At 63.6% G+C, this 11,806-nt stretch overlaps 1 protein-coding gene across 1 annotated transcript; it reads right to left on the bottom strand.

Annotated features, from left to right (window-relative positions):
• Positions 1 to 3,276: 3,276 nt before the first annotated feature.
• IFITM10 (interferon induced transmembrane protein 10) lies at positions 3,277 to 10,305 on the bottom strand. The gene is made up of 3 exons (XM_059151500.1): positions 10,048 to 10,305; positions 9,175 to 9,627; positions 3,277 to 3,906 (listed from the first exon to the last, which is right to left on the bottom strand). Exons 2-3 carry the CDS (start codon positions 9,415 to 9,417, stop codon positions 3,757 to 3,759), a joined length of 393 nt encoding a protein of 130 aa, XP_059007483.1. The 5' UTR covers positions 9,418 to 9,627; positions 10,048 to 10,305; the 3' UTR covers positions 3,277 to 3,756.
• Positions 10,306 to 11,806: the final 1,501 nt, after the last annotated feature.

Genomic DNA, 11,806 nt, shown 5'->3' with positions numbered 1-11,806 from the left:
GACGGTCCCTGGCAAGAGGGCCACCTGCTAGGTGGCAATCACCAAGGACGGCTCTCCAAACCTGGGAGGGATCAGTGAACGGGGAGGGCGGGCAGCAGGGGGCGGGGGTCCCGGGGGGCTGGTCTCCGCGACGATGAGACTGGGTTAGAAGCGTACGTGGAGGTTGAGCGTCCATGCGGGAGAGCCTGGCGAGGCTTGGGGAGACGGGGCCCGACCCCCTTCCCCGCACCCGGGGCTGGGCGAGTCCTGCATCTGGTGCTGGCCCACGTGCCCTGTCGTGTCCTTCCGTCACAACAGCTGGTCTGCGCCGAGTGCACGCTTTCCCAGAGTCCTGTGAGCGTCTCCCGGGCCCCATGGCTTGTCGCCGTCAGGCTCCTGCCCACCCCGTGCCCCCATCTGAGCCGGGGTCTCTGGTCTGTGGGAGCAGGGGGGGAGCTGAGAGCACATGGTGAAGAGAGCTTGTGGGTTCGGAGTCCAGAGAAGAGTCCAGAGAAGAGGGGTGAACCGCACAACACCCCCTCAGCACACAGGAGCGCACGCGCACACGCACACCCCTGCTCACCCGTCCACACACGCACACGGCCTGTCTCGGCCTTTACACACACTTTCCATTCAGCCACTTGGTCTCGACCCTTTGAAGCGGGACAGTGGGCTGGAGGTCACGAGGTCAGTGGCAGGCCCGTTGGGGCAGCGTGGGGGAGGGGGAGGGAAAGGCGCCCCCAGAGACGCAGGAACTAGGGGCACGTGGGGGACAGGAAGCTCCCTCGTTCCTGCAAGTGTTTTCCAAGCGGCCACTGCCGGCCCGACGTTGAGCAAGACTGAGTGAAAGCAGGGACAGTTGTGGGGAGGGGGTGGGGCGGGGCAGGGCAGGGAGGGCGGGAAGCGCGGGGGCCTGCGGGACAAAGACACAGACCTGGAGGCCAGAGACTGGGGCCCGACCCCGTGCCTGCCCGCCTGCTGGGGTGAGGGGCCACCAGGCCCCGCCACAGACACCCCCAAGCGAGGGCCAGCCCCTCTCCTGCGTCCAAGGTCCGGGAGACGGCGCCTCCGGGCTCCGGCCCCGCGCTGCTGGGAAGGCCACCGACATCGCTGCCTGCAAGGCCACTGGGCCGTTTTGGCAACAAGAGGCCCAAAGCCTTGCTGGGTGGGGCGTGGCCCAGGGAAAAGCCAGCCAAGGCCTCCTTCGGGGGGGGGGGTGGCATTTCCTCCAGGGACCGTCCCGGGGGTCAGCCCACCAGCGGCAGCAAAGGCTCCAGGAAAATGAGCAAAGAACATTTCAGCGCTGCGCTCCTGGCCCCACCGGGCACAGTAAAGCCCCCGCGACCGCAGGGCAGGGCCTAGGTTCACGCGGTCGCCAGCTTCCCGGGTGCCCTCTGCATGGCATTCTGACCCAACGTCCTCCAGAAAGCTGCCGGGCAGTGATGGGAACCCACCTGGGTGTGACCTTGGAGGCTCTGGAAGACCCCCCGCCCCAGCCACTCTCCTGGGGACCATCTGGAAGGCTCCCCTCCATGGGGTGACCACATTTAACTCCATGCAGGGGTCCCAGCTCCGCACCCCCTAACCTGCCGCTGTCTGGGGTCAGGGGTCATGGCATGGTATTCCGTCCCTCCTCACCCCTCCTCCTGGGCTTCTGGGTCAGGCCAGGGGCTGGAGTCCTGCCCACTCACCCAGGCCCTCTCGCCTGGGAACCATGTCCTCAGACCGGATCTGCTGTTCCCGGGCCCTGCCGGACTGGCCCTCACAGAAATACCAGCCTCTCTGTGCAGCCCGACTCGGCACGTAGAGCTGTGGACCCACCAGGACTCAAGTCCCAGAAGCCTGGCCTTTTGGGGATTGGCCGGCACCCTCCCGTCCTCAGTGGAGGCTCAGCCTGGTGTCCTGCTCTCCAGCCCTGGTGACACTTTCCTCCCGGTGAGTCTGCCGCAGCGGGACACCACATGGGAAAACCACGGGCCCCAGGATGCACGCCGTCAGCTGACCCTTGCCCGCTCCAGAGACTGAGAGCACAGGGCCCCACCCCTCGCCCAGTTCCTTTGCCCAGAAAAGACGCCAAACATCTCACTACCCACTGAGCCCTGCCTTGCTCCTGGCTGGCCCCCCTCTCCCAGGAAGATCGGAGGGGAACCCCAATTCTTGGCCCCATAGCTCCTCTGCCTCTGTCCTGGGGGAAGGGGTCACTCTCTGTTGTCTGGATGCCGCCAGACAGGGCCCCATCTGCACCCTCTGAACTCCGACACCCGGGACCTCATGACCGCCGTGGTCACCAGGCCTGCTCCCAGTGGCTCTCCGTCACCAGCCACCCCAGGCTTGGGACCCCTGCCTCGCTTCTCCCTTCAAGGACACTCACGGCTACGTCCCCGTCGCTCCAAGCACAGCTCGGCCCCTCCCTGCTTGCTCCCTCCACACAGGCCCCTCAACCCAGCCGGCGCCTCTGGCCTCTCCATCCTCAGCGCCCCACACTCTTGGCTTTCCCTCGGGATGCCCGTCTTCCCGCCAGCCGTCCTGCAAGAGGCGGTGTTCCTCGGGCTCCGCGCCGGCTGGCACTACTCAGGCCGCCTGGGCTCCCCGCAGAGCCTCCAAACCCACGGCTTCAGGCCAGATGACTTTTCTGCTCCCACAGGGCCCTCCTGGGTCCCCATATTAAGGCACAGTCTGACCTGCAGGGACCCGCCATCTCCTCCCTGCCCGCCGCACTGCACGCCCAGCCTGTCCCCAGAATCCCTCAACCTCGCCTCTGAGACATATTAAAGACCCTCCCCCAGCACCCCCAGCCCTGGCCCACACACCAGGGGCTGTGCACCCCGCCTTGTCCCCCCCAAGGGGTCCTGACGCTCCCAAAGCACCATCCTCAATACCCACAAAGCACGCCCTGCTGAGCACGCCCGTAGGCCGGGGGTCAAGTCTGCAGACCACCTTCCCTCTCAGCTCCTGAGCTGCCTGGAGCACCACCTGGTTCCCCAGACCAGCCTGACCCCGTGCCACGGGACTTGTCCCCTCCGGGGGGAGGCACTGGTTTTCTTTGTTCTAACTCACAGCCAGGTGGGCAGCTGTGTTCGTGCTGCCTAACATTCTAGGGGGCTCGTGTTTGGGGCTCCCGCTGCCAATGCCCAGCTCAATCTGCTGGCCTCACGGGCAGAAGACTGCCAGGTCACGGAGCAAAGCTTCCTCGGCAGAGTCAGCCCTGGCGGCCTGGACCACCAGGCAGTGCCAGATTGGGGTTCCCAACACTGTCAACCCCCCGTGCCCGCTCGGCTGTGGGACAGAGGCTGGGCTGGAGCCAGACAGGGACTTTATTGACAGGTCACAGACACAGAGCTCGAGCGGGGTCACAGCTCGGAGGGGTGGGGTCAGAGAAGACAGAGTGAGTCCCCAGAGGCTGGCAGCACCCCCAAACTGGGAAGCTCCCACAGAAGCCCTTCTTCCTAGGTGTCAGGTCAGAGGGGCCCCAGGAGCCTTGGGGGGGCACAGGAGGCCAGGGAGGGCAGCCAGTGGAAGCCAGGGTGCAGCCGCACAGACCCCAGACACGGGCAGAGGCGGAGGGTCAGGAGGCAGAGAGGGTGGGCTGGCCCCGAGCTCCCGCCCCCGTAGTGCGCAGAGCTTCTGATGGCCTCGCTGCCCAGGTCACAGCTTTAGGGGGGCTCCAGGGCACGTGCCCTGAACAGCCCCAACCACACCGCATCTTGTGTCACAGCAGGCGTGACAACGGACATGTCTCAGTGCTTTGTCTCCACGGCCGGCGGGGCCCGGCAGGCCCTAGTAGTCGGAGAGCGGGTACCGCAGGAAGATGAGGACAAGGATGATGCAGGACGCCGCCAGGGCCGAGCTGGTGATGTTGAACAGTCGCGCCGTCTTGGCGTCTTCCACTGCTCCGTTCAGGTCATTGAGAAGCTTCTTGTCCCGGACCTGAGGCCAGAGGGAGGAGGTGAGGCCAGTGGCCAGAGAGAAGGAAAAGGCTAGTACCGGGGACTTCTGTGCAAAGGGCACACACGAATTCTTTGTATTTCTTTTTGCAACTTTTCGGTAGGTCTGAAATTATTTAAAATATAATGGGATTGTCGACAACGCTCTAGGACTTGACTGAGTGTTGCTGAGAGCGCACCTGAAGTGTTCTTACCACCAAAAACCTACAGACCTCAAAAACAGTAATTGTGTGTGATGATGGACGTGCTAACCAGCCGCCTTGCTGCAATCGTCACGCGGCAGGTGCGCGTCTCGATCACCACGCCGTGGACATCATCGGACTCACGCAGTGCCACATGTCAGCTGTATCTCAATAAAGCTGGAATCCATAAATGAACACATAAGATACAGAAGGAAGCTGGTCGCAGAGTTTTATGATCAGACAATGGAGGATATAAGTGTGCTCTATTCTGAACGAAGTGCCTAATCTAAAACTAATAGGGATTACCTGAAAATAGGCGCTATGCACAGACGGAATAAGTGGTAGTCCCTACAGTCTCTAGGAAGGGATGTTAAGATACAGGGAGTAAGCTGGAGCCCAGGAAGTCCTGGGAAGACAGTGACCGTGGGCAGAGCTGGACCCACTTTCAAGATTCTCTGGTTAGGAAGAGACATTCCTGAAGAGGAGGCCACCCTCACCCAGGATAAATCTTGGGATTTCCTTCTCTTCGGCACTTTTCTCTTCCACAAAGTCCAAAGAAGTGTAGCTGGGTATGTGGACAGATGAGAAGGAGGGGAAATAGAAAAAAATAGTGCGCGGGTCTCAGGGATGGAGGAGATGACTTGAGGGTAACGGAGCGCAAGTGAGCAAGGAGGAGTGTGAAGACAGGGACGTGGCAATGGGTGCGCCTGGCTCAGCTAGAGGAGCAGAGGGGATGGCGGAGTGCGGAAGGATGACGGGTGTGCTGATGTGTTAGGTCGGAGGATGGACGGACGGATGGCTGACAGGTAGAGCTGGTAAGTAAGATGGAGAAAGTTACTTAGAAGTTGAGGTTAGGTTAATAGTTAAGTGCACTGATATGTAAAACGGTGGGATGAGATGGGGAGAGTAGGGAAGGGAGGAGGCAGCGTAAGGAACTTCTATAAACACAGATGGATGGAGGGTTCCGTGATTATATGGTTGGGGTGAAGACAATAAAAGATGGTGGATCGATGTATAAGGGATCGTGGGTGGATTGATGGATGGATGGATGGATGCACAGATGGACAGGTGGGTGGCTGTGTGGATGGGTGAATGTGTGGATGATTTGGTGGGTGGTGGTTGGATGGGTGGATGGATGGTGGATGGTTGAATGGCTGGATGGGTGGGTGGCTGGGTGGATGGGTGGGTGGAGGGATGGGCAGGCAGATGGATGGATGGGTGGATGGCTGGTGGGTGGATGGTTGGATGAGGGAGTAGATAGGTGGGTGGGTTGGTGAATGGATGGGCAGGTGGATGGATGGGCAGGTGGATGGATGGGCAGGTGGATGGTTAGATGAGTGGATGGCTGGATGGGTGGGTGGACAGATGGTTGAGTGAATGGATGGTTGGATGGGTAGGTGGATGGGTGGGCGGGCAGATGCATGGATGGGTGGTGGGTGGATGGTTTGATGGTTGGATTTTTGGGTGGGTCGATGGGTGAGTAGATGAATGGGTGGTTGGATGGCTGGATGGGTGGGTGGCTGGGTGGGTGGGTGAATGGATGGATGGATGGATGGATGGATGGATGGATGGACGGTTGGGTGGATGGATGGATGGATGGATGGATGGATGGATGGATGGATGGATGGGTAGATGGATGGATGGACGGTTGGGTGGATGGATGGATGGATGGATGGGTAGATGGGGGGGGTAGATGAATGGATGGTGGAATGGTTGGATGGGCAGGTGGCCGGGTGGGTGGGTGGATAAATGGGCAGGTGGATGGTTGGATGGGTGGGTGTGGGTGGGTGGGTGGGTGGGTGGACAGGCAGGTGGCTGGGTGGGTGGGTGGATAGTTAGATGGGTGGGTGGGTGGTGGATGATGTTGATATTCAGAAAACAAGTAATGGGGAAATATGATTATACAAAAATTGTCATGGTACTGTCCCTCCTAACCAACCTCTTTTACTTTCCTGTTACCGGGAGGTCCATGATCTCTTATGCCAGATTGAGCAGACACCGTGTCATTGTATTTGCTTCTCCTCTCCTGCCCCCCATCCCTCCCCTAACCCATGCCATGCGCTCCTTTCCTGGCCACCGCACTGGAACGCTAACTGTGCTCTGCCCCTGGGCTTCTCTTGTCCCTCTCCTGCACGTGGGTTGCAGGTTTTATAGCCCTGGCCGTATCTTCCCTTTCTGTGTCTTACACAGAATGAAATCCAAACTCCTCATATAATTTTTCAAATCCTCCCTGCATGGCCATGTCCGGCTTTCCGGGACCATCTTCTCGTCCCCCACAGAAGATGGGGGCCCTGCACCACTCCCAGGTCGCCCCACCCTCATGTCCTGGAACACCTGTCCCCTTACCCTCCTTGCCCGATGAAAACGATGCCCCCTCCCGTCCATCTCCCACACCTGGCTCCAAACTCGTCCCAAATCAGGAATGAAGTATTCTTTTTCTGAAACATGGGGGCACTTCCTGTCTTGGAGGGGTCCTCCGTTCCCTCCGCTCGTTCCTACAGCACCCTCTGACCCCTGCCATGGCCAACCCTGCGGCAGGGGGGTCCCTGCTGGGAAGCGGGGGCTCGGCCACAGTGAGTCCGTGGAGTCTTTGCGGACAGAAAGCCCTCAGGCTGCGGGAGCGGCACGCGCTGACCGAGGTGTGCGGGGGGGATGGGGCAGGGCACGGGCGGCGAGGGTGAGCTATGGCGGAGGATGGAGCTTGAAGAGCCTTGAGTGCTGAGGTGAGGACTCTGGGCTAACGGGGCGGGGCGGGCCAGGGTCATTACGAGCCACTCGTGCTGACTGCAAGTGCAGAGCTGACCTCCTGCATCTCTGCCTTCCCCGGACACGAGGCTCCGCGACACGAGGCTTCACAGTCTGTGTGCTGCACGCCCAGCTGCCCCGAACCGCCCTGGCCCCTGTGGTTGGAGAGGGCAGACGGACGGCGTGACGGGTGGACAGACAGTCACAGGCAGACAAGGACACAGGGGTTTTCACAGCCACGAAACGCCAGCCTCGGCCCTGCCCAGGTGTGCTTACTCGAACGCTGCTCCTTCTCGGTTTGTTTTGTGAGCGGATGAAGGAAGGAGCTCAGGTGAGGCGCCCGTCAAGAGCCCACCGCCCGCAGGGACCCGGCTGGGACTCGGGCCCAGGCCTTCGGACCCCAAGCCCATCTGGCGCCCTCGAAGTGGCCCTGCCTGGCTACACATGGGGTGGGGTGCAGCGGGCTGGGGGGCATGCAGCGGGCTGGACAGATGGACACGTTCCCAGGGGCAGGAGTCAGAGCCAGCCCGCCCGCCCTGTCCCTGCCCCCTGCCCGCCGCTCAGGCCAGAGACAACTCACCTTCCACCCCCTTCCCTGCAAGCCTCAAGCTTTTCCTTCCCTGGCTGTCCCCCAGGAAGGACGTGGGGGAGCAGCCCTGGGGAGGGGGAGTCATTGTGGACTCCCATCTGCCCCTCAGAAGCACTAATTCCTACCCACCCCCACCCCAGTGCAAATCCGGCACCATTGAGAAATCTGTGACCTACCTACAACCTGCACCAGATGGGCCGGCCCCGGGCCAGCCCGCGCCACAGCCAAGCCAAGGCGGGGAGGGGACAGCTTCCGGACAGGAGCCCACGCTCCGGGCCCGTTCTACAGGCCGCTGTCGGGCCTGGCAAGGGACCCCTGGGCAAGCAGAGCCCTGCCGGCTGCCCCCACAATCCCACCCCCATGGATCCAGAGCTGAGGGCGGTCTGGGGCCTCCAGCCCCCAATCTCTAGGGCCCCTTCCCTTTGCTGCCTCCACAACACACACAGGCACACACGTGCGTGTACACACACACGCACACACACTATTGCACACGCACACTGAAGCCCATGACACACACAGTTCACACGCACACATGTTCACACGGGCAACTGTACTTCCACGTCCACACCCGTACACACTCACGCTACAGGGGCACACACACTCGTGAATACATGCACACTCACACACACGCACTCGGGCCCCACACGGCGGAGCTCGGAGCTCAGCGCCCAGGCCGGGAGCGAAGGTACGCCTGGCGGCAGTGACGCTGACGATGAGTCAGGAGGTGGGGAAAGCCAGGTGGCTGGGGCGCGGGAGGCCAGGGGAGGGGTGCGGCTTAGGGATGCACAGAGGCAGAGCCGGCCAGGTTCCGCCCTTCCTCCTGGGCCAGCCTCCCCTCCCTCCGGCCCCACATTCAGCCCCCACCTCACTGGGTGCCGCCATCAGTGACGCGCACCTGGGCTTGGACCCGCAATCTGGGGACCGTGACGATCTGGCCGGACATGAGCCGGTCCCTTCCGAGTGACAGGGAGACGGGTCCTGGCCGTGGGGCCCTTCAGTCCTTACACATTTGCCCAGAGCTCCCCGCTTCAAATGTGAGTGGGCCACAGCCTCTCCCCTGCAATCTTAGTCCACTGCTTTCGGCCTTGTCCCGGGGACATGAGGCCCGTCTTCCTGGCACCCTGCTTGGCTCCCAGCCAGCTCCTCTCCCAGCGGTGAGGGGCTTTTGGAAATTGTACCCACTCCAGGTTGGGCGTCAGGGGTGTATGGGACATGCTTGTGGCTCTCTGTCCCTGGGCACTCTGGCCACCAGGAGAGACTGTCTAGAAACCGTGTGGGAGAGGGAAGGCAAAAAGCAGTGACTTGAGCGAGACCCTGTGTACCGTGGGCTCTTTCTGAATGCCTGCCTGATTTCAGGGCCCCAGGGAGGGTCTTGGAGAGGAAGGTCTCCATGCTGTCCTCCTGTCAACAGGGAAGGGCTCCAAGGGTCTTCATCGGGGAGCTGGCTCCATCCCCGCCTCCCCAGGGACAGCTCAGCGACCCTGGCCCAGAGGATAGGACATTGAGCCCTGGGTCTGCTCTGCAAGGAGGAAGCTGGCTGGGTAGAGAATGCAAGCCCGGGGCCCCTGAGCCCCGCAAGGCAGCCTGGAAGCTTCCGCAGCTCAGGACTGGGAAGGGCAGCCCCTCCCTGCCGGCTCAGAGCTAGCCGACAGCCATGTGTCTCTGGATCCCACCAGGTGCCCCCGCCTGCCCCCCCACCCCCCGCTGCTCTGGCCCCCTCCCCTGCCCCACTCACTTTGAGGGAGTAGGCCAGCGCGATGAAGCCCAGGCAGCAGAAGTTGAGGTAGACGAAGTTGAAGATGGACCACAGGTAGTAATCATTGACCTCGGTGGTGTCCGGGTAGACTTCGATGACCGTGGTGGGGTTCGTCGTGGTCTTCTTCTCGGCAAGGTGCTTGCAGGCCTGGGGGGCGCCCGAGGCCCGCACACTGTCCGCCTTGCTGCTCTTCGACTCCATGGGGAACAGGGTGGGCGCCATGGGGGGCGACGCTGAGGGCTCGGGGGCTGGGGCCGCCGGAGCCTGCAGGGCCGGGGGCTTGGACACGCAGGCAAAGCAACCCTTGGGTGAGCCTGCCGGGGGCCTTGGAATCCAGAAGGCCCCGTCCAGGGGGACTCGAGCTTCCTGGGCGCCGTCCGTGGTGCTGGCCGGGGCTCCCAGCGAGGCTGGGCACTGGCCGGGGCCCTGGGCCTGGAGGGAGGGGGAGAGGAGGGAGGGGGAGGGAGGGGGGGAGGGAGGGAGGGGGAGAGGAAGAACGAGCTGGGTCCTGCCGCCCTGTAGGGTTTGCCCCGGTGTCCTGCAGCATCTCCCCTGCAGACTCACAAGCGGCCCCAAAGGAGACGGAAATCCCCACCGAGGCAGCCAGCTGCCCGCCTGCCACCTGCCTCCCCACCCCCTGCCCCAGCCACCCCGATGCCAAAGCCCTTCCCAGCAGCCTTGGCAGGAGCACCGGGGGCTTTTCCTCACTTTGCCGTCTGCGCACAAACACTCACCCACTGACCCACAACAGCAACACCCCCCTATGCCCAGCAACGCCCCAGCCGACAGGCTGTGCAACAGAGCACACCGGCATCCCTAACGCCGCGGCACACACAGGACACGCAAACCCACAATGACAGCGTCTCAGCCACGGTCTGGCAGGACGAGCAGAGCTCTCGGAGCACTGGCAGGCTGACACGGCTGACACATCGGACCCCAAGGCTCTCCAGACCCCGGGGCACGCCCCTGCGCTCAGATGCTTCCAGGTAAACAGCTCTGCACTGTGACACGCAGCGTGGACACACACAGCCACACAGGCTCAGACGCAATCGCCGGGGCATGGAAATGGCCACTGCGGGCGCCTCAAACCCGTGCGCGTCGTCCCCGCCCCCCATCGCTGCCCGAGAGCGGCTGCTGGGACCCCAAGCGCTCCCTCGCAGGGAGCCCCCAAGCCGGTGCCACGGACACGCAAAAGGACACTCCGCGAAACGCGCACTTGTCCAGGCAGGCACCAAGGCACCCCCGCGCCCCGCGCCCTCCCCCCACCCCAGGGGGGTCTGCGCCGTCACCCGGGTACCGGCCCAGGGCTGCTGTGGCCACATGGACGGCGCGCCCCGCGCCCTTACCTGCTGGCGACTCCTTGGCGGGCGGGCCAACCCCTGCGCCGCGCTCCGCGCGTCCTTCCGCCGGCCGCGGCTCGCTGTCTGTCCCGCCGCTCCGCGTCCCGGCGGCCCAGCCTCGGCGGGGGGAGCACGCGGGGCTGGCGGCGCCGCTGTCCCCGCTCCTGCGCTCCCTCCGCAGCGCCAGGCCGGCCGCGCGGCTGCAGCCCAGCCTGACTCACGGCGCCGGCGGGCGCCGCCACCTCCCCGCCTCCTCCCGCCCGCAGGGTGGGGGCCGCGCGCGCCCGCGGGAAGCGGGACCCTCGGGGGCTACAGAGCCGGCGTGGGGGGGGGGGGGGCTTGCGGGGATGGGTCCTCCTACAGTGCCACCCGGTGTCCCCACGCTGAGCCTCCCCTGCCTCCCTGCCCCTCCCTCTTGCTGGGCCCCCAGTCTCTCTGGCCACTGTCTCTCCAGGAGGAAGACCCTCCATCCCTCCGCTGCCCCGGGCGGCTGGCTGAGCCCCTTCCCCTCCGCTGCCCCGGGCGGCTGGCTGAGCCCCTTCCCCTCCGCTGCCCCGGGCGGCTGGCTGAGCCCCTTCCCCTCCGCTGCCCCTTCTCCCACTGCCCGGTCCCTCCTCTCCCCACGTCTAAGTCCTTGTCCCTCTTCAAGAACTAGTGCTGGCCTGGCGGGGCCCCCACCCTGCCCAGAGCCCAGGGACCCCCACCTGCACTCCTCCCCAGCCCACCCCCAAATGGAGCCTCTCTCTGAGCCCCAACCCCACACCCAGCTCTGCACAGTGTGGCCCCTAGCAGAGGCCCTAGCACCAGAGGCTATCAAATCCAGCGGTCGCTGGACCCTGGTGGCCTCCAAGCGGCCCCACCCTTTCTGACCCCACAGAGACTCCTGACCCTCTGACCCTGCGCAACCCAGGACAGACCCCTCAGCCCGACCTCCTGAATGTGAAGCCCTCACGCGTCCAGTCTTGAAGGCCCTGACCTCTCACTGGTTGGCTCCCTCAGCCCATGGGGCCAGATGTTCTCCAAGCCCCTAACGGCACTTGTCTCTGTGGGGACAAGTCCACTCACCTGCCCATGTCTCTCTGCCAGTCCTGCCTGTCCCACCTGGGCCGCAACCCTGGCAGATGCCCCTTCCTCCAGCCAACACCCCCTGCCCAGCCGCAGCCCCAGCCCCCTCTGAGAGCCTCCAGTCACTCTACACCCTCTTGCTCTCTCTCACACTTATCCCCAGATGACCTCTCCTTCCCGCAAAAGTCCCAGTGAGTCCCATCAGC

Source organism: Mustela lutreola, chromosome 1 (genome assembly GCF_030435805.1).
Source record: "Mustela lutreola isolate mMusLut2 chromosome 1, mMusLut2.pri, whole genome shotgun sequence".
NCBI classification, from domain to species: Eukaryota; Metazoa; Chordata; class Mammalia; order Carnivora; family Mustelidae; genus Mustela; species Mustela lutreola.
The sequence above is the reverse complement of the archived record's forward strand: the minus strand, read 5'-3'. Positions and strand labels throughout refer to the sequence as shown.